The sequence below is a fragment of the Bubalus bubalis genome, chromosome 7 (assembly GCF_019923935.1).
Source record: "Bubalus bubalis isolate 160015118507 breed Murrah chromosome 7, NDDB_SH_1, whole genome shotgun sequence".
In the NCBI taxonomy this organism is placed as follows: domain Eukaryota; kingdom Metazoa; phylum Chordata; class Mammalia; order Artiodactyla; family Bovidae; genus Bubalus; species Bubalus bubalis.
This window is the reverse complement of record NC_059163.1, coordinates 114119638-114141988: the sequence shown is the minus strand read 5'-3', so window position 1 is coordinate 114141988 and position 22351 is coordinate 114119638. Positions and strand designations below refer to the sequence as shown.

The 22351-nt window shown below is 38.7% G+C and overlaps 1 protein-coding gene across 1 annotated transcript in view; it reads right to left on the bottom strand.

The window, feature by feature from the left end:
- Window positions 1-6105: 6105 nt before the first annotated feature.
- Window positions 6106-22351, bottom strand: part of NAF1 (nuclear assembly factor 1 ribonucleoprotein) — a 72040-nt gene continuing 55794 nt past the window's right edge. The window contains exon 8 of the mRNA XM_025290441.3: window positions 6106-6405. Coding sequence (XP_025146226.1) covers window positions 6218-6405 — 188 coding nt within the window. The 3' untranslated portion in view covers window positions 6106-6217. The remainder of the gene's footprint in view (window positions 6406-22351) is intronic.

Genomic DNA, 22351 nt, shown 5'->3' with positions numbered 1-22351 from the left:
ATTTTCCAGGCAAGAGTACTGGAGTGGGGTGCCATTAGTCATAATAAATGATCACTAAGAATCAACTTGCAATTCTGAAAATGATAAGCTTCCCTTTCTGAAAGAAAGCAGGGCAGTGGCTCCAAGAGAATGCCAGTGGAAGGTCTTTCCAACCTTAGTAGTGAAGTCTTGTGAAATTCTCAGTGATTTACTATAAATGACTAGACAAGCTACTATTTGGCATTAAGATAAACCCAACTTAAAAAGTTGTGTTAATAAAGCCACAACTCAACAATTTGTTCAGTGTCTTTTCATGCATTAGGACATTTTAAGTTTAAAAATATAGAAAAGAAAACCAGCACTTAAAATTATAATTATTAGGCATACTACAAATCCTTCTTCCTGATGTTATCCCAGGTCGGACTTACAGTGTTACACCAAGACATCATTAGCCCCTTCCTTCATAATCACTAGTTTCCAGTGTTCCTATTATTGTTCCTGTCCTGTGTGTATTAGAACAATTTTAAGAAGCAGTTGGTACTGAGATTTAAGATGTGAGCCTTGTGCTCTGGACTGAGGCAGGGTCTGATGCAAAGCTCAGCTCTGCCATTTGCTGTCAGTGGAGTGTTGGTAAGTTAATCACTGTGAAGGGTGGTTTACTCTACTCCCAGGTATAATTCAGATAGTAATAGCTGTTATATAAGCATTTACTGAGATAACATCTAAAAATTAGCATTTAACATGATGCCTGGCATATAATTTTAAATCAGATCAGATCAGATCAGATCAATCGCTCAGTCGTGTCTGACTCTTTGCGACCACATGAATCGCAGCATGCCAGGCCTCCCTGTCCATCACCAACTCCCAGAGTTCACCCAGACTCATGTCCATCGAGTCATTGATGCCATCCAGCCACCTCATCCGCTGTTGACCCCTTCTCCTCTTGCCCCCAATCCCTCCCAGCATCAGAGTCTTTTCCAATGAGTCAACTCTTCACATGAGGTGGCCAAAGTACTGGAGTTTCAGCTTTAGCATCATTCCTTCCAAAGAAATCCCAGGGCTGATCTCCTTCAGAATGGACTGGTTGGATCTCCTTGCAGTCCAAGGGACTCTCAAGAGTCTTTTCCAGCACCACAGTTCAAAAGCATCAATTCTTTGGTGCTCAGCCTTCTTCACAGTCCAACTCTCACATCCATACACGACCACAGGAAAAACCATAGCCTTGACTAGACGAACCTTTGTTGGCAAAGTAATGTCTCTGCTTTTGAATATGTTATCTAGGTTGGTCATAACTTTCCTTCCAAGGTGTAAGTGCCTTTTAATTTCATGGCTGCAGTCACCATCTGCAGTGATTTTGGAGCCCAGAAAAATAAAGTCTGACACTGTTTCCACTGTTTCCCCATCTATTTCCCATGAAGTGATGGGACTGGATGCCATGATCTTTGTTTTCTGAATGTTGAGCTTTAAGCCAACTTTTTCACTCTCCACTTTCACTTTCATCAAGAGGCTTTTGAGTTCCTCTTTACTTTCTGCCATAAGGGTGGTGTCATCTGCATATATGAGGTTATTGATATTTCTCCCAGGAATCTTGATTCCAGCTTGCACTTCTTTCAGCCCAGCGTTTCTCATGATGTACTCTGCATATAAGTTAAATAAACAGGGTGACAATATACAGCCTTGACATACTCCATTTCCTATTTGGAACCAGTCTGTTGTTCCATGTCCAGTTCTAACTGTTGCTTCCTGACCTGCATACAAATTTCTGAAGAGGCAGGTCAGGTGGTCTGGTATTCCCATCTCTTTCAGAATTTTCCAGTTTATTGTGATCCACACAGTTAAAGGCTTTGGCATAGTCAATAAAGCAGAAATAGATGTTTTTCTGAAACTCTCTTGCTTTTTCCATGATCCAGTGGATGTTGGCAATTTGATCTCTGGCTCCTCTCCCTTTTCTACAACCAGCTTGAACATCAGGAAGTTCATGATTCACATATTGCTGAAGCCTGGCTTGGAGAATTTTGAGCATTACTTTACTAGCATGTGAGATGAGTGCAATTGTGCAGTAGTTTGAGCATTCTTTGGCATTGCCTTCCTTTGGGATTGGAATGAAAACTGACCTTTTCTAGTCCTGTGGCCACTGCTGAGTTTTCCAAATTTGCTGGCATATTGAGTGCAGCACTTTCAATAAATATTACTTATAATTAGATAAAAAAATGAAAATTATAGCAAAACAAGGGAGATAATCACAAGTTGAAACTTTTGAACATATGATTCTTAACCAAACAGCTATTTAATATTTGAACAATGTGAATAGTCCTCATGATGTATTTAGACTTTAAAACATCAATACAGTATACTAACACATATATATGGAATTTAAAAGATAGACTTTTACAATGGCTATCAAATTGTTAGAAATGATCACTTCTTTTTTACTTTTTAATCACATTGAAGTATAATTATGATTTACATTGAATTAGGTGTTATAAGTAAAATCCAGAGATGATTTAAAGTGTATGGGGGGAAGAGGTACTTAGGTTACGTACAAGAACCATTTTGAACACCTTTGGATTTCAGGCTCCATGAGAGTCCTAGACAAACCCCCCCAAGCATACCAAGGAACCACCAGGTCATAGCAATGAAAGTGCCAAATCCTAACCACTAGACAGCCAGGGAATTCCCAAGAACTACTGTCCTCTAATGTGCTAAGACAGTAGACCTTAATTGTTCTCACCACACACACACACACACACACACATGGTAATTATATGATGGGATGGAGGTGTTAACTAATGCTATGGTGGTAATCTTTTCCCAGTAGCTAAATGCATCAAATCAATACACTGTACACCTTAGACTTACACAATGTTATCTGTCAACTACATCTCAGTAAATCAGGGAAATTAAACAAAAAAACTAAAACTACACTTACCTTTGACCAAACTAGTATATTTAATTTTATAAATAAAATACATGTACATTTGTATCTGATTTGTATTTATTTAAAATCTTTTAGTAGATGTGGGGAACATACATATTTTTCAGTGTTTAATCATTGTCTGCTAGGTTCTGTCACTGAATGAGAGTCTTGGTTTCATTCCTATTGAGAAATAAGCTTAAGTAATGGTTGAGAATAAGAAAAATTATAATGAACAAGATGCCACATTATGTATGAAATGTGTATTTGTTAACATTTTGTTCTAAATTAATTGCATATTTCATTTCAATATAATGCAATGTTTTTAATATTAAGCTTAACCATTTAAAGGATTTCAATTTTTTATTTAAGAAATGCCTGTAGTGAGGAAAACTCGCAGTGATTTGTCAGTGTCCTTATTAGAGTGCTTCAAAGTAAGTAGTTTGACTGTGTAAATTAAATATACTAAACATCCTCATATTCCTGGGGTGGAATTGACCAATATGGTAGCACTAGCCCCAAGCAGGTATATAAATGCAAATGTAAATTAATTAAAATTAAATACATTTAGATGGAATTCCTGCGTCCCACCAGCCATAATTCCAGTGCCATGCAGCCCATTTCCATTACGGTAAGAAGGTGTCCTAGGTGGCACTAGACTTGAGTTACCATTTTCCATTGTAATGAAAACTAAGGTTAAAAAAGAATTACTGAAATAACGTGAAGACTAAACATTCATTTCTTTCTCTTTTTCATTCCTTTGTTTAATTGCTTTTTTCCTGTTTTCTTCTGCCTGTGTTCCTCATCTCAATATAGTATCAGCCAATATGATTTGTTTCAAAATGGAATAATTTATTTCAAATAAAAAATTAATTTAGAAAAACAAGTTGAAGTAAAAAGGTTTCCTGAGAAATTTAGAGAACAATATAGAAATGGATATTTTAAACACTGTATGTTAGGTGATTATCTAGTTAACAAGCAATTTCCAAATAAAAATCTGTTAATTCATCCTTGGTGAATTAGGCAAAACTCACTTTGATTTTTCATTCTTCATGTTAGAGAAAATTCTCCATCCTTTTCCAATTATTGTGAAGAATATCACACTTCAGAATTATTTCTCCAGACTCTCTTGAGAGAAACAGCCAGGCTTGGTGCTCACTGGGCCACCTTGCTGTTAGTGGCGACCTCTGGCCCCACAGCAGAGCCCTCTGCTTCTGTGTGCTTGGACCAATGGTGTTGGGGTAGGAGTCTCCCACTGCTCCATCACTGTAAGACAAGATGGGATGGGTTGTGTTCTCCCCAGGGCATCTTCCCTCCAGGACTCTTTCTCTTTCAAGTTTAGGCCATCTTGCAAGAATAAACTGACTCCAATTCAGATAAGAGCGACCTCATACCAGTCCCAGACCCAGGCATATCTTACAAATACTCTTTTACCTAAAACCCTGCACTGGCTCAACTATTTAAAAAACTGGTTTCCATACTTCTCTACCATTTGTTCCATTAGCCAACTCGGGAGAGAATAACAACCTTTAATTAACAAAATTCACGATGCACAATAGTGTTTCTTCAGTCCCCCACCCCAATCCCCATTTCATTAGGGCTTCCCTGATAGTTCAGTTGGTAAAGAATCTGCCTGCAATGTGGGAGACCTGGGTTCAATCCCTGGGTTGGGAAGATCCCCTGGAGAAGGGAAAGGCTACCCACTCCAGTATTCTGGTCTGGAGAATTCCATGGACTGTATAATTCATGGGGTCACAAAGAGTCAGTCGGACATGACTGAGTGACTTTCACATAGTTCCCGTTGTTGGGGTATTTTTTAGACTTTTTAAAATAGTTCCCCTGGAGGGAGGCTTTTTAGACTTTTTTTTTTTTTTTTTTTTTAATTCAGTGAGCACACTGTTGGATCTTACTTCCCTGACCAGGGCCACAGCAGTGAAAGCATGAGTCCTAACCACTGGACTGCCAGGGGAGTTCCTGCTTTTTAGACATTTTTAACTAATCTTCCCAGCATGAAATTTTAATACTTCAGATATATTGTGTATCTAATTATAATCATACATATTTAATACATAATTACTGTAGGTGTATCTGCTTTGTACTGAGAGGGTAACAGGCAGGAAGGCTAGGGGTCTCCAAAGGGAGGAAATAGGCTGCAAGTGTCAGACATTTTTAATCTCTCTCTTAAACAGCAGGAGGAAACAAACTACAAGTGTCCGATTTTTTTCCCCTTCTCTACACACAATTAAAAGGAGATTTCTCTAAAAATTCTGTGTTGCCATGATGACACCTGGTTCCACCTGAATGAAACTTTTCTCAAATCTCGAGCTGCTGCTGCTACTGCTAAGTCACTTCAGTCATGTCTGACTCTGTGTGACCCCATAGACGGCAGTCCACCAGGCTCCCCTGTCCCTGGGATTCTCCAGGCAAGAACACTGGAGTGGGCCGCCATTTCCTTCTCCAATGCACGAAAGTGAAAAGTGAAAGTGAAGTCGCTCAGTCCTGAACGACTCTTCGTGACCCCATGGACTGCAGCCTACCAGGCTCCTCCATCCATGGGATTTTCCAGGCAAGAGTACTGGAGTGGGGTGCCATCGTGCGTTTTCCCTATTGAAATGCTTTTCTTAAGCTATGTTAATGAACTATGTATTTACCCTAGACTCTCTTCAAGTCAGTTCCGCTTAAGACTCAAAACTGATAATGGCTCAAGGAACCAGTATGTTTTACTCATACATTGTTCTCCTAATCTATGTTAATAAAACTATATATTTTCTTGGAAACCTACCTTTCTTCAAGATTCATGTCAATTATTTTATAGCCCGGGATGACTCACCTTGTGCCAAGGTTATCTCAAAACGCATGTTGTGGGTGAGGCGCCTGGTGCCACTCTGAGTTTTGAGACATTTCCTTTCTCTAACAAACAGTTTGCTCATAGGTATATAACATACTGCTAAAGGCTAGCAGGGGGGCACTCTTTCTGCCCCCTTCTGATGTCTATGTTAGAAGCTTTCTCTCTTTTATACTTTAATAAAACTTTATTACACAAAAGCTCAGAGCGATCAAGCCTCATCACTGGCCCTGGATTGAATCTCCTCTCCTCTGGAGGCCAAGAATCCCAGCATCTTTCATGGCTCAGCAACAACTTTTCAGTACATAAAAAGAGTAAGATTTTTTCACTTTCCAAGAATCAAGTTTTATCCTGTTGGGGGTGATGTTTCTCTCTTTGATAATTCCTAATAAATGGGAACTGAAATATCAGAAATAGGTACCATTTTCTAGATACTTTGTGTATGTTGCAGTGTGTACAATTCAAAGATTATAGCTCACTTAAGTGTCAGGATACAGAAAATATTTATTTTTTCCTGCATACAACATATTTGCATACTTTGGCAGGTTAGTGAGGAAATAAACTCTCTGGGCTTTCTGAGAGGTTAAAGAAGTCCTTGGATTTACCCTTGGAGATCTTGAGTCATTCTCCTCTGTTTTCAGTGTAACTGCTGACAGGAAGGGGAAGACTGGGAAAGAATATGGAAAGAGGGGAAGAAGTAGATGAAGATACTTAGATAATAGCACATTTTTTTTATTTCCCATATTTACTCAAGCTCATCATCTAATAGCTTACCATCTTTTCTGAAACTCTAACTTAACAGGTTAGTGCTTAGAAAGCATCTCTCATTTCCCCTTTCTCAGTTAATAAAATCCCCCACCATAAAAAAGAAAATAATATTCAAATATTGAACACTGAATTCAATATGAGAAAGTCATCATACTTTAATAATTGCTAAAATTGCACACTAATCTGCATGTTTTAACTTACAAAGCTTTCTTCCATCATGTTAGTTGATAAATCAACAAATGCTTACAATTAAGACAACAGTAATGTGTTTTGTTTATATTTTCCTTTATTATGATTCACACTTGTAACAATTAGGAATATTAAATTTTAAAGTGTAGTGAGATACTGTTCTTAAAATGCATTGAACTAAAGTTGCAGGTGAAAATACACTCTTTGAATTATTCCTTCACTTATTCAACATTCTTTATGCGCACCATGTGCTGGAGGAAGCAGGTGCAGCTAAAGGAGCTGAGTGACCATCCTGCTCGTCTGTCGAGCCCCTCTCTTCTCAGGAGAGAGCCTCACAAGCAGAGGGCTTTCCCTTGGGTTACAGCTCCTTAATGAAATTAGGCTCATGGGCACATAGTTCTCCATTCCCTCCTTTTTCTCCCCAAATTTTCACTGTATGTGGGCAATAACTTCTTTAGAAAGCTCCATGCTCTCACATTCTGAGTCATTTCTGCTTGGAGCAGAAACAAGCTCTTCATTAAAATAGCTTCACCAGACAAGGTTTTGATACTTTTCTCCCAACTTCTTTTTGCCCAAGTAGAGACTTGATCTCGAAAGGGCTATAGCTTCTTTCAAGTACATGTTCAAGAGCATGTCATTCTTCTTCCATGACCTCATATACTCCACTCCAATATAAAAGTCACAAGTATGCCAAAAATGAAGTGCTTAAAATAATTTCATACTTAAAAAGCTTATACAACCTGACTAGATTATCCTAAAATGTTAGCCTACAATTGACACTTACTTATTTGGTGGAAGGAGGAAAAGAAGTTGGAAATATTCACTCTGAATTCATTAAAATTCTTTTCTTTCTACTGTCTATAGCATTTCCATTTTTCTAGGAAGAAAAAATCCTCACTGTGAGTCTAATATTTATTTAAAGTATTTTCCTATCCCTAATAAAGGAAATAACATTTACGGACTCAGAGAAGAACACAGGTGTAACTATGAGGGTACAAAGTCATAATGACTGACCTCATAGAACCAAGAACAACCTGCCGCAACTTGTTTCTGTGGCAACAAAGGGATCCACTGTAGGAAGGAGAGAGCTTCTCCATGGGGAGCAGAAACCTCACATCAACTGACACAGAAAGATGCCCCTTGGGATTACTCACACTCAACATTTGTTTAAAAGTCATTGCCAGCCTCTGAGAGTGATTGGAGGCTCTTAATTTTAAAAGGAATTTGAAAGGTTTTTGACTCTTTTTTCAGCTCTGGATACTTAAGATCAAGCAAAAGTGGTACACATGTATTTCAACGCATTTCTACAGATTTCAAGCTGAATTTTAGTTTTGCTTTTGCTTTTTCCCCTTCTTTTAAATTTATTTTATTGAAGTACATTTGATTTACAATGGAGTATTAATTTCTGCTGTATAGCAAAGTGACTCAGTTATACATTTATATACATTTTTCTTTGTATTCTTTTCCGTGATGGTTTATCATATCATATTGAATATAGTTAGTTCCCTGTGCTACATGGTAGGACCTTGCTGCTGATCCATCTTATGTGTCATAGTTTACATCTGCTAAGCCCAAACTCCCACTCCTTCTCCCCACTCCCCACCCCCCTTGGCAACCACAAGTCTGTTCTCTGTGTCTGTGAGTCTGTTTCTGGTTTATAGGCAGGTTCATTTGTGTCATATTCCAAACATTATCATGCTCAGTGAAGTAGTCAGAAAGAGAGACTAATACCATATGACATCACTTATATATGTGTTTTCCTCTTTTTGTTTCCATCAAGCTAAACTCTAGTGTAGATATTTTGAACCCACCAATGTCGACCTCTAACCACTTTATAAAAATGTATTTACATCTGTATTCCCAGGGATCATGCAGCCCCAGGGACTATTTGTATTTAGAAAATGGATTAAAGGCTGCCTGAGTGTGTTTCTCTCTTTTACAATAACTAGAATAACTAGTTAAGGCCAAGAATAACTCTTTAAAGGCTCTTCAGAAAACTTATCTAAGTGGGTTTTGCAAAAATCTCTCCTTTTGGGGTAGATTTCTGGATGTTACTCTACTGCACACCTATCCTTTATTTATTTTATTAATGACAGAGGTAGAATATATTCTTCTAGAATAAAGCAGAAAAATTGACTTGATGCTAAACAAATAGATGAATATCCTTGTAAGCAGCTCTCTGCAGAAGCCCTTTTGTCACTAACATTAAACCAGGGACCCCATGCTCTACTTATCTCCAGTCCAAGCACACCTTTCAAATCTTTGGAGCACATAATACCTTGCCTATCTTGTTGGTGCTTTCTGTAGATCAAAGAAGTAGAACTGAAGAATAAGTATTTAACAGATGACCAAATCTCTTCTCCAGCTTCCCCTGCAGTAATCTTGTGAACAAACTGTGAACAAGATAGCATCTGAAGAAAGGCAACAAGGAGCTGACAAGCCTGCACACTGTGGGGGATAGTGATGACTCTGACCTCCATCTCAATGATTAGCTGGGGTCACTTGCCTGTTTCCTTTTATAAACCTTCGTGGCCCAATGGAATCTTCAGAGATGATAATGGGGAACACCGAGTCCACCATCTCCCAGATGTCGTCATTCTGATTAAAAGCAACTTTACTTTCTACCAACATTTTCAAGTGACAAGCAGTCAGACCCGAGTTTGGTAACACCTTAGTCAAAGGAAGGAGGGAAGATTATCAGTGGAAAGGGATGTAGAAGAGTTAATTACTTTGGTCTTGCCAAGTTGTCAACCCATTTGAAGTATTGAAACCCAGAGAATTTCTCCTAGAAAATTGGAAAGTAGCTTGCTTCTCTACCTTAACTATCATTCCCTCCCCATCTCTGAGCATAAATTAAAACATGCAATCCATATTGATTTTCTCTTTGGCTTGTTTTGAATCAGGTGTCTGAGGCTTGAGTCACTGGAAGCATGGAATTGTCACCACTGAGAAAGCAGACCCTTCTAGTGGAGCAAGTGAGAACAGATAACTCAGAGGTGGTGCGTTAAGGACACTTTAAGGCGCTGATTAGTCGTCCAAGTGGAAATGTTAGGAACTCTGTGAAATTCCAACATGGAGGGAAGTCTGGGGGAGAGATGAGTATAACTGGGGAATAAAAATGCATCAAGCACAGAGCTCTGTCACTCTGCCCTATAAGACTCAGAGCAAAGAGCAAACCAGGAAAGGAGACTAACAGCAGAGCCCCTCCCTGCACATTTCCAGGACACTGGGTGCTTTCATCCAGGCAAATTGTGGAACAGGTGCCCCATCTGAGAAAGCCAGTGGCCAGTGAGGTAGCGTAAACAAGAGAACTTGACATCCTAGAAGCCAACTGGAATAAGTTGCAAAAAGCAGAAAATTATCAACCATGAAAAGAAGTGAAGTATGAAGGCTGAGGCCAGACCACGGTAGTTGGCATTGTAGGAGGCATGGGATGGTTTTAACAAGAGTGGGAATATCAGTGGGAGCAAAATCCTGATTAGAATAAAGAGAGATGAGAGAAGTGGGGACTGGGATTATAAATCATGTTTAAAATCTTTTTTTTTTTTTTTTTACAAAAGAGCAGAGAAATAGAGCAGTAACTGGTGAAGTGGGCCAAAAGAATGATTTCTTTTTAATTATAAGATGGGACAAACAATAGCAATTTTTTCAATAAGGAAAGATTGATGATGTCAGAGGAGAGGAGAGAATTGCTAGAGTGATGTCTGAGTAAGCAACAGAGCACAAATGATGTGATTGTTTTAAATAAGAGCTCTACTTAAAGAAGATAGTCATAGGACTTTGCAACGGAAGAAGTGCAGTAGATGGACATGGTGCTGGGAGTCTGGATGCTCTGTGTCACAGACAGTTCTCAGGAAGAAAATTAAGTTGGTGTTTGGAATGCTGAACATTTATGAGGGATCGACAGCTATGGAGAGAAGCGGGAGGGAACAGGATTGGCTGGCAGGAAAATTCAAAGTACAGTGCATGCCTGGCAAAGCCGTATCAACTCCAAAGACAAATTTGGATTTGTCCCTTGGTGAAAGACTGATGTTGAAGCTGAAACTCCAATACTTTGGCCACCTGATGCGAAGAGCTGACTCATTGGTAAAGACCCTGATGCTGGGAAAGATTGAAGCCAGGAGGAGAAGGGGATGACAGAGGATGAGATGGTTGGATGGTATCACCGACTTAATGGACACGAGTTTGAGTAAGCTCTGGGAGTTGGTGATGGACAGGGAGACCTGGTGTGCTGCAGTCCATGGGGTCTCAAAGAGTCGGACATGACTGAGCGACTGAACTGAACTGTCTTTACATTGCTGCTACCCACTTCCCCCAAAACTTTTCTTTTCTTTCTTCCCTCTTCCCTCCCTCACTCCCTCCCTTCCTTCCTTTGCTGTGTCAGGTCCTAGTTGTGCCATATGGGATCTTTGATCTTCATATGAGATCTTTAGTTGCAAACTCTTAGCTGCAGCATGTGGGATCTAGTTCCTTGACCAGGTGTCAAAACTGGGCTTTCAATATTGGGAGTATGGCGTCTTAAGTCGCCGGACCATTGGGGAAGTCTCAATGACTCCTCTTGAAGGGATGATGTGGATAATACATCTGTATGTCCACCACAAATAATTTTTTCCATTTTCTCAGTACAGAGGCATTTGAAATCGGTATCCAGGACAGTGAAATATGGGGTGAGGGAAGTGGAGGGCTTGGAGACTGAGTGTTGTAAAATTGCCACCTAGGTGGGACTGGTGAATAGTCTTGGGAAATCTGGTGCATTTTCAGGCAGCTCTAAGGGTGCATTTTAGGGGTAGTGCTGAGGAATTTCAGCATGATAGTTTGGTTTTCTCCAGTCACATTCATGTGCAGCTTCAGGAACAGAATGAGATAAAAGGAAGAACTGAGAAATCATTTAAGAGGGGGGGCAGATCATTAGGGACTTGCAAGTCATTTAAGGACCTTGTCTTTTTTCTCTGAATGGGATGTGAAGCCATCCAGGGTGGTTTAATCCTTTTGACTTTGAACAATAATACACACATCTGGAATTTCATAGAACATAAATGTACAGCCAAATAAATTATCACAGAGCAATCACCCACATAACTCTATCCGGAGGAATAAACAAGGTATAGCCAGCAACATAGAAGTGCCCCCCCCTGCCACCCTTGCCCTTCCCCAACAGTTATTCCCTTCCTCACTGTAAATGACATTTACTTTCCTAACATTCATAATTATTTTCTTGCTATCTTTTTTTTTTCATTTTTAATAGTTGTGCTACCAAAACTTGTATCCCTGAAGTCTAAAGATTTGAATAGGTGGTTTTAACTTTGCCTTTTTCATCTTTTCTTAAGTGGAATCAATGTACTTTTACTCTTTTTGTATATGGCAGTTTTGCTTTACCGTTTTTGTTTTTCTTTTTAATTTTTTAGATGTGGGCCAATGTTTTCTAAAGTCTTTATTGAATTTGTTACAATACCATTCCTGTTTTATGTTTTGGTTTTTTTTTTTTTTTTTTGGCCTCAAGGCATGCAGGATCTTAGCTCCTTGACCAGGAATCAAGTCTACACACTCTGCATTAGAAGCAAAGTCTTAACCACTGGACCATCAGGAAAGTTCCTACAGTATGTTTCTGAAGTTCATTCACAGTGTTGTATTTTTAAATTCAGGCAACCACAGGATCAGTCCTAGGTCTGGTTTCCAGAAATCCCAGTGCGGCAGTTATCAGGAGATAGCTTTGTGACGGTAGTTGGCTTTGTCTTTGTTTACACCAGGATAAGAACAATTTTCTTGGTCCTTACTCAGGTTGAAGGATTAGAATTTAAAGCCCTGAGTTTATCTCTTTTTTCCTGCAAACTCTCCAGTCAACTTACAATAATTGCCTAATGCAAAGTCCTTAATCTTTACTTCCATGGTAATGTTTTCTGCCAGCAGCTACTTGATCAATTAAAACTTTGTCTTCTCTAGACACCAGCTGTTTAGTTACCACATGAACTATTGTTTTGTTGTTCTTGTGCACAGGCATTTTTTGTCTTTGTAGAATGTTCTTAGATTTTGCAAACACCCAAATATCACTCCTCATCACAGTATGCCCGGAGAGAGCTTTTTAAAATGGAGACTGACAATTAAATTTGTTAAGCTATAGATGATTCTCCTTTCTTTTAGTGTAAGAATGACTTCCTGTTCAGTCTAAATTATAAATTCACCATTGGGCAGAAACATTGGGAACACATTATCTAGATGTGTAAGACCATTAAATATTTCCTTTTTCCCTGGCTACAATTATTTGGAAGTTTTGCTTATAAAGCCATTTGAAATCCAACATTGTTGAGGCCAACATTTCTTTAATTTGAATGTATCCACAGATACAGTTTTGCAGATATAAAAATTCTATAAGAAATCAGAAGCATTTTTATAGAGATTTTAGCTTCATAATTCAATGTCTCCCAATGTAAACTGTGAGTACAGCTTTGGGAGTTCATAATTTTTTTTTTTTAAAGGGCTTGTGAACTATCAAATCTAAAAACCATTTGTTATATATACTTACTCTAAAAGAGAAAAACTTGAGACTCTCTCCAGCCCCTTCTCTCTTTAAAAACAAAAGGAAAGACCTGCCTGAACAGGCAGAGCTACGGAGAAAGACTGGACAAAGAGGCCTTCTGATCGCCAGTTACAAGAGGCTCAAGAAAAGACTCAGATACGGCCATAATTCCTGCGGTAGAGGCAGGCTGTGTCGCTATAAACTTGGCACTACCAGGGTCCCTGCAAGCCAAGCAGCTGCGCCACCTTCACGCTCAACTCTCACTGGGGCAGAGCTGCCACAGGCAAAAAAAAAACAACCATCTTTTGTCTATACATGCAGGGTCACCTTGGTCGTGTCCAACTCTTTGTGACCCTGTAGATTGTGGCCCTGCCAGGCTTCTCTGTAAGGGGGGTTCTCTAGTTAAGAATACTGGAACGTATTGGCCAATACTGGTTCCCATACCCTTCTAGAGCACTATATTTACTATTGCCCTAGCCACCAATTCACCTGAATATATGGTACTGCCAACCCAAGCAGCTGCACCACCTCCATACCTGGTCTGCACAGAGGCAAACCCAAGTCCTCCAGGGCAGCCTCAGGAGCAAACCCCAGTGGATGACCCACATGCAGAGGTGGAAATAAAACAATTGAAACCCAGGGGCGGTGTGGCTAACAAAGAAGATCCAAAACCTTCCCACCAGCTGTACAAGCTGCAGATTAAATCCACATGATCAACTAGGCTTAAATCCACATGATCAACTAGGCAGACTCTGTGTCTATGGAATATATAAAAGGACATTGAGAGCTCCCACAAAAGAAAAGGCACTAGTTCTGAGAGCTGTGGACACTGGAGGCAAGAACACACAGGAGTAGGACCAGATTAGAATCTGATCTGCCCCCACAGCAGGTCCAGAGATCAGCAGTGTTGGGGGGCATCCTAGGGAGGTGAGGTGGACTGTGACTCCCAGAGAGGGAAAGGATTCTGACAGCAGTGACTCAAGAAAAACATTTATTATTCTTATGGTTTCACTTGTTCCGTAGATTCTTGTGGATTTTTTTCTTTTCTTTCCCTCCTCTGTTGTGGTTGACGATTTTATTGGCACTACGACATCTATTAAGCTTTTGAGCTTTTTCTTAGTCCCGTTTTTTATAAACCTCTGCCTCTACTTTGGGCTTTTGCAGTTCTGTGGAGTTTTTTTTTGTTTGTTTTTGTTTTTGTTTTTTTCTCTCTTTTTTTAATTTTTAAAACCTATTATCTTTTCTACATTTATTACTGTTTGCTTTTCCTACTGTTCTTTTCCCCTTGCAGTTAATCTTCAATGTATATAAATCTTTATCTACCTCTATTTAAATTTATATATTTTTCTTTCTTTTCTTTCATTCCTTTCTGCTCAACATATTTGTTAGTTTTATTTTCATTGTTTTATTCCCCAATTGGCACCTTACTTTAGTTTTGTTTTCCAGTGTGTGCTTTAGTTTTGTTCTTAACTGGTAGATATAATCTTTGGTTTCCTTTGTTTACAGGGTCAGTCTATTGTACTTTATTTTTGTTGGAGTGTTTTGACTTTGCTTATGGGTATATATGTATATTCCATTATTTTAATTATTATTTATCTGATTTTGCAACTGCCATTTGTCTGGGGCTCATCTTTGGTTTCTCATTTTTGGATATTTGTTTTAGTCTCACTTAATGCCATAATAAACCACTTGTGGAATCTTCGTTCCTGATCAGAGATCAATCCCCGAGCCTTTGGAGTGGGAGCACTGACTCCAAGACCCTAGACTACCAGAGAACTAACCCTGCTGCTGCTAAGTTGCTTCAGTCATGTCCAACTCTATGCGACCCCATAGACGGCAGCCCAACAGGCTCCCCCGTCCCTGGGATTCTCCAGGCAAGAACACTGGAGTGGGTTGCCATTTCCTTCTCCAATGCAGGAAAGTGAAAAGTGAAAATGAAGTCAGTCAGTCGTGTCTGACTCCTAGCGACCCCATGGGCTGCAGCCTACCAGGCTCCTCCATCCGTGGGATTTTCCAGGCAAGAATACAGGAGTGGGGTGCCATTGCCTTCTCCAGAACTAACCCTAGGGAGTATCAAATAGTGAGGACTCACACAAAGGAAACCACTTGAAAACAAGACCCAGCATCACACAACCACCAGTAGCATCCCGTGCAGGATGCCTCATCTAAGCAACAAAACAAAAATACAAACCCAATCATCAGCAGACAGGATTAGCACCTCACTCAGCCTTGCCCTTTAGAGGAAAAACAAGCAAACCAACAAAAAATCTCAGCACAAATCTCATCCTATATAAAGCTTACAAAAACCACTGGACCAACTTTCAGAGGGCAGAAACTAAAAGGAAGAAAGAATTCAACCTTTAAGCCTGGGAAAAGGTGACCTCAAACACAGTTAGTTAAATAATAATAATAATAATAATGAAAAGGCAGAGAAATACTACACAAATGAAGGAACAAATTAGAAACATAAAAGTCAAAAAAAAAAAAAAAGAGGATTTAGGCAAACTACCTAAAAAAGAATTCAGAATAATAATAGTAAAGATGATCAAAAGCCTTGAAAACAAAATGCAGAAAATGCAAGAATCAATTAACAAAGACCTAGAAGAATTAAAGAATAAACATACTGAGAAAAACAACACAATTACTGAAATTAAAAACTACTCTGAAAGCAATCAATAGCAGAATATCTGAAGCAGAAGAACAAATTGGTGAGCTGGAAGATAAAATGGTGGAAATAACTTCTGAAGAGCAGAAAAAAGTAAAAAGAATGAAAAGAACTGAGGAGAGTCTCAGAGACCTCTGGGACAAGGTCAAACACACCAACATTCGAATGATAGGGGTCCCAGAAGAAGAAGAGAAAAAGAAAGGGTATGAAAAATTTTTTGAAGAGATTATAGTTGTTGAAAATATCCCCAACATGGAAAAGTAAATAGTCAATCAAGTCCAAGAGGTGCAGAGTCTCATACAAGGTAAACCCAAGGAAAAACACACTAAGACACATACCAATCAAACTAACAAAGACTAAACACAAAGAAAGAATATTAAAAGTAGCAAAGGAAAAACAACAAATAACATACAAGGGAAACCCCATACGTTTAACAGCTGATCTTTCAGCAGAAACTCTACAGACCAGAAGGGAATGGCAGGATATATTTAAAGTACTGAAAGGGAAAAATCTAAAACCAAGGTATTTGGCAAAACTAATACAATTTTGTAAAGTTTAAAAATAAAATAAAAAAAAAAAATAAATAAAACCAAGGTAACTGTACCCAGCAAGAATCTCATTCAAAATTGATAAAGAAATCAAAAGCTTTTCAAACAAGCAAAAGCGAACTCAGTACCATCAAACTAGCATTACAACAAATGTTAAAGGGACTTATATAGTCAAGAAATACAAGAGAAGAAAAAAGATCTACAAAATCAACCCCAAACAATTAAGAAAATGGCAATAGGAACATATATATCAATGATTTCTTTAAATGTAATTAGATTAATTTTTCCAACCAAAAGACACAGAGTGGCTGAATGGATACAAAAACAAGACACATATAGGCTGAAGGTGAGAGGATGGGAAAATATATTCCATGCAAATGGGAAGCAAAAGAATGCTGGGAGTAGCAATTCTCATATCAGACAAAATAGACCTTAAAATAAAGAATATTACAACAGATAAGGCAGGACACTACATAATGATCTAGGGATAAATCCAAGAGGAAGACATAACAATTGTAAATATCTATGCACCCAACATAGGAGCACCTCAATACATAAGAGAAACACTGCTGCTGCTGCTGCTAAGTCGCTTCAGTTGTGTCCAACTCTGTGAGACTCCATAGACAGCAGCCCATCAGGCTTCCCCATCCTTGGGATTCTCCAGGCAAGAACACAGGAGTGGGTTGCCATTTCCTTCTCCAATGCATGAAAGTGAAAAGTGAAAGTGAAGTCGCTCAGTCGTGTCCAATTTTTAGTGATCCCATGGACCGCAGCCTACCAGGCTCCTCCATCCGTGGGATTTTCCAGGCAAGAGTACTGGAGTGGGTTGCCATTGACTTTTCCAAAGACAAACACTAACAGACATAAAAGGAGAAATTGACAGTAACACAATAATAGTAGGAGACTTTAACATCCCACTCACACCAATGGACAGATCATCAAAAAAGAAAATTAATAAGGAAACACAAGTCTTAAATGATACATTAGATGAGATCTCATTGATATCAAGAGATCTCATTGATATCTTCAGGACATTCCATCCAAATGCAGAAGAATACACCTTCTTCTCAAGTGCACATGGAACATTCTCCAGGATAGCCCATATCTTGGGTCACAAATCAAACCTCAGTAAATTTAAGAAAACTGAATTGTATCAAGCATCTTCTTCAACCACAACACTATGAGACTAGATATCAATTACAAGGAAAAAAACTGTAAGAAACACAAACACATGGAGATTAAACAATACTTTTCTAAATAATCAACAGGTTACTGAAGAAATCAAAAGGGAAATTTAAAAATTTCTAGAAAAAAATGACAATGAAAACACAACACAAAACCTATGGGATGCAGCAAAAGCAGTTCTAAGAGAATAGTTTATAGCAATACAATCCTACCTTAAGAAACAAGAAAAACATCAAATAGACAGCCTAGCTTTACATCTAAAACAACTGGAAAAAGAAGGAAAAAAACCCCAAAGTTAGTAGAAGGAAAGAAGTCATAAAGGTCCAAGCAGAAATAAATGAAAAAGAAATGAAAGAAACAATAGTAAAGATTAGTAAAACTAAAAGCTGGTTCTTTGAGAAGATAAACAAAATTGACAAACCTTTAGCCTGACTCATCAAGGAAAAAAAAGAAGAATCAAATCAGCAAAATTAAAAATGAAAAAGGAGAGGTTACAACAGACAATGCAGAAATACAAAGGTTTATAAGAGAATATTAAGAACAACAATATGGCAATAAAATGGATAACCTGGAATAAATGGACAGATTCTTAGAAAAGTCCAATCTTCCATCAGGAAGATATAGAAATTATGGACAACCCAATTATAAGCAGTGAAATTGAAGCTGTGATCAAAAATCTCCCAAAAAACAAAAGTCCAGGACCAGATGGCTTCACAGGAGAATTCTATCAAACATTTAGAAAAGAGCTAATGCCTATTTTTCTCAAACTCTTTCAAAAATGTGCAGAGGAAGGAACACTTCAAAACTCATTCTATGAGGCCACCAGTATCCTGTTAACAAAATCAAACAAAGACAACACAAAAAAAGAAAACTACAGGCCAATATCACTAATGAGCATAGATGCAAAAATCCTCAACAAAATTTTAGCTAACAGAATTCAGCAACATATCAAAAAGCTCATACACCATGATCAAGTTGGATTTATTCCAGGGTTGCAAGTATTCTTCAATATACACAAATCAATCAATGCAATACAGCTTATTAACAAACTGAAAGATAAAAACCATATGATAATCTCAATAAGTGCAGAAAAGCCTTTCACAAAATTTAGCACCCATTTATGATTAAAACACTTCAAAAAATGGGCATAGAAGGAATATACCTCAACATAGTAAAGGCTATCTATAAGCCTGTAGCAAACATTATTCTCAATGGTGAAAAACTGAAAGCATTCCCCCTAAGATCGGGAACAAGACAAAGGTGTCCACTTTCACCACTATTATTCAACACAGTTCTGGAAGTCCTAGCTACAGCAATCAGAGAAGAAGAAGAAATAAAAGGAATCCAGATTGGAATAGAAGAAGTAAAGCTCTCACTGTTTGCAGATGACATGATACTGTACATAGAAAACCCTAAAGATAGTATCAGAAAAATTATTAGAGCTAATCAGTGAATTTAACAAAGTCGCAGGATACAAAATCAATACACAGAAATCACTTGCATTTCTATACACTAACAATGAAAAATCAGAAAGAGAAATTAAGGAATCAATTCCATTCACCATTGCAACAAAAAGAATAAAATATCTAGGAATAAACTTACCTAAGGAGACAAAATAACTGTACAAAAGCTCAACATTCAGAAAATGAAGCTCATGGCATCCGGTCCCATCACTTCATGGGAAATAGATGGGGAAACAGTGGAAACAGTGTCAGACTTTATTTTTTTGGGCTCCAAAATCACTGCAGATGGTGACTGCAGCCATGAAATTAAAAGATGGTTACTCCTTGGAAGGAAAGTTATGACCAACCTAGATAGCATATTCAAAAGCAGAGACATTAATTTGCCAACAAAGGTCCATCTAGTCAAGGTTATGGTTTTTCCTGTGGTCATGTATGGATGTGAGAGTTGGACTGTGAAGAAAGCTGAACGCCGAAGAATTGATGCTTTTGAACTGTGGTGTTGGAGAAGACTCTTGAGAGTCCCTTGGACTGCAAGGAGATCCAACCAGTCCATTCTGAAGATCAGCCCTGGGATTTCTTTGGAAGGAATGATGCTTAAGATGAGAGTCCAGTACTTTGGCCACCTCATGCGAAGAGTTGACTCATGGGAAAAGACTCTGATGCTGGGAGGGATTGGGGGCAGGAGGAGAAGGGGACGACAGAGGATGAGATGGCTGGATGGCATCACTGACTCGATGGATGTGAGTCTGAGTGAACTCTGGGAGTTGGTGATGGACAGGGAGGCCTGGCGTGCTGCGATTCATGAGGTCGCAAAGAGTCGGACACGACTGAGTGACTGAACTGAACTGAACTGAATGAAAGAAATCAAAGATGATACAAACAGATGGACAGATATTCCATGTTCCTGATGAAAATGACTATACTACCAAATGCAATCGATAGATTCAATGTGATCCCTATCAAATTAACAATGACATTTTTCACAGAACTAGAACAGAAAATTCCACAATTCATATGGAAACACAAAAGATCTTGAATAGCCAAAGCAGTATTGATAAAGAAGAATGGAGCTTAAGGAATCAACCTTCTTGACTTCAAATTATACTACAAAACTACAGTCATCATGGAGAAGGAAATGGCAACCTACTCCAGTATTCTTGCCTGGAGAATCCCATGGACAGAAGAGCTTGGTGGGCTACAGTCCATGGGTCACAAAGAGTTGGACACGACTGAGCGACTTCACTTTCACTTTCACAGTCATCAAGACAGTATGTTACGGGCACAAAAACAGAAATATGGACCAATGGAACAAGATAGAAACCCCAGAAATAAACCTATGGGCACCTTATTTTTGACAAAGGAGGCAAGAATATACAATGGGGTAAAGACAGCCTCTTCAATAAATGGTGCTGGGAAAACTGGACAGCTCCATGTAAAAGAAAGAAATTAGAATACTTCCTAACAACATACACAAAGATAAACTCAAAATAGATTAAAGACCTAAATGTAAGACCAGAAACTATAAACTCCTAGAGGAGAACACAGGCAGAACACTTGATGATATAAATCAAAGCAAAATCTTCTATGACCCACCTCCTAGAGTAACAGAAATAAAACCAAAAGTAAACAAGTAGGGTCTGATTAAGCTTAAAACTTCTGCACAGCAAACTATAAGTGAGGTGAAAAGACAACCCTCAGAATGGGAGAAAATAATAGCAAATGAAACAACTGACAAAGGATTAATTTACAAAATATATAAGCAGCTCATACAACTAACTACCAGAAAAACAAACATCCCAATCAAAAAGTGGGGAAAAGACCTAAACAGACATTTCTCCAAAGAAGACATACAGGTGGCTAACAAACACATGAAAAGATGCTCAACATTCATCATTATTAGAGAAATGCAAATCAAAAGTACGAGATATCACCTCACACCAGTCAGAATAGCCATCATCAAAAAGTCTACAAATGATTGATGCTGGAGAGGGTGTGGAGAAAAGGAAATGATCTTGCACTGTTGGTGTGAATGTAAATTAATAAAGCTACTATGGAAGATGGTACGAATATTCCTTAAAAAACTAGGAATAAAACTACCATATGACCCAGCAATACTACTCTTAGGCATATACCCTGAGGAAACCAAAATTGAAAAAGACACATGTATCCCATTGTTCTTTACAGCACTATTTGCAATAGCTAGAACATGGAAGCAACCTAGATGTCCATCAACACATGAAAGGATGAAGAATTTGTGGTACATATACACAATGGAATAATACTCAACCATAAAAAGGAATGCCTTTGAGGCACTTCTAATGAGGTGGATGAACCTAGAACCTACTACACAGAGTGATGTGAATCAGAAAGAGAAAGATAAATACCATATTCTAACACATATATACAAAATCTAGAAAAATGGTACTGAAGAATTTATTAACAGGGCAGAAATGGAGAAACAGACATAGAGAATAGACTTATGGACATGGGGAGAGGGGAGGAGAGGGTGAGATGTATGGAGAGAGTAACATGGAAACTTACATTACCATATATAAAATAGATAGCCAAGGGGAATTTGCTGTATGGCTTAGGAAACTCAAACAGGGGCTCTGTATCAATCTAGTGGGGTGGGATAGGGAGGGAGATGGGAAGGGGTTTCAAAAGGGAGGGGATATATGTGTACCTATGGCTGATTCATGTTGAGGTTTGACAGAAAACAACAAAATTCTGTAAAGCAATTATCCTTCAATAAAAAGATTAATTTAAAAAAAGAGAGGAAAGCTTCTTTTCTAGAAAAATGTAAATGTCCCAGGCTTTTAGTGGGTTCTAGTACACTGTGGCTGGAGAAGGCAATGGCAACCCACTCCAGTACTCTTGCCTGGAAAATCCCATGGATGGAGGAGCCTGGTAGGCTGCGGTCCATGGGATCGTTAAGAGTTGGACACAACTGAGTGACTTCACTTTCACTTTTCACTTTCATACATTGGAGAAGGAAATGGCAACCCACTCCAGTGCTCTTGCCTAGAGAATCCCAGGGATGGAGGAGCCTGGTGGGCTGCCATCTATGGGGTCGCACAGAGTCAGACACGACTGAAGTGACTCAGCAGCAGCAGCAGTACACTGTGGGGAACAGGGGGTGAGAACAGGTTAAGAACCAAAGAGTGTATATTAAATAGTGATTTCCTAGCCTAATACAAAGTATTTAACATTACTGCCAGACTCCAGGATCAGCTGTTAACTCCAATAAATTGTCTTAGCAAGACCAGGTGTATCTGAGAAAT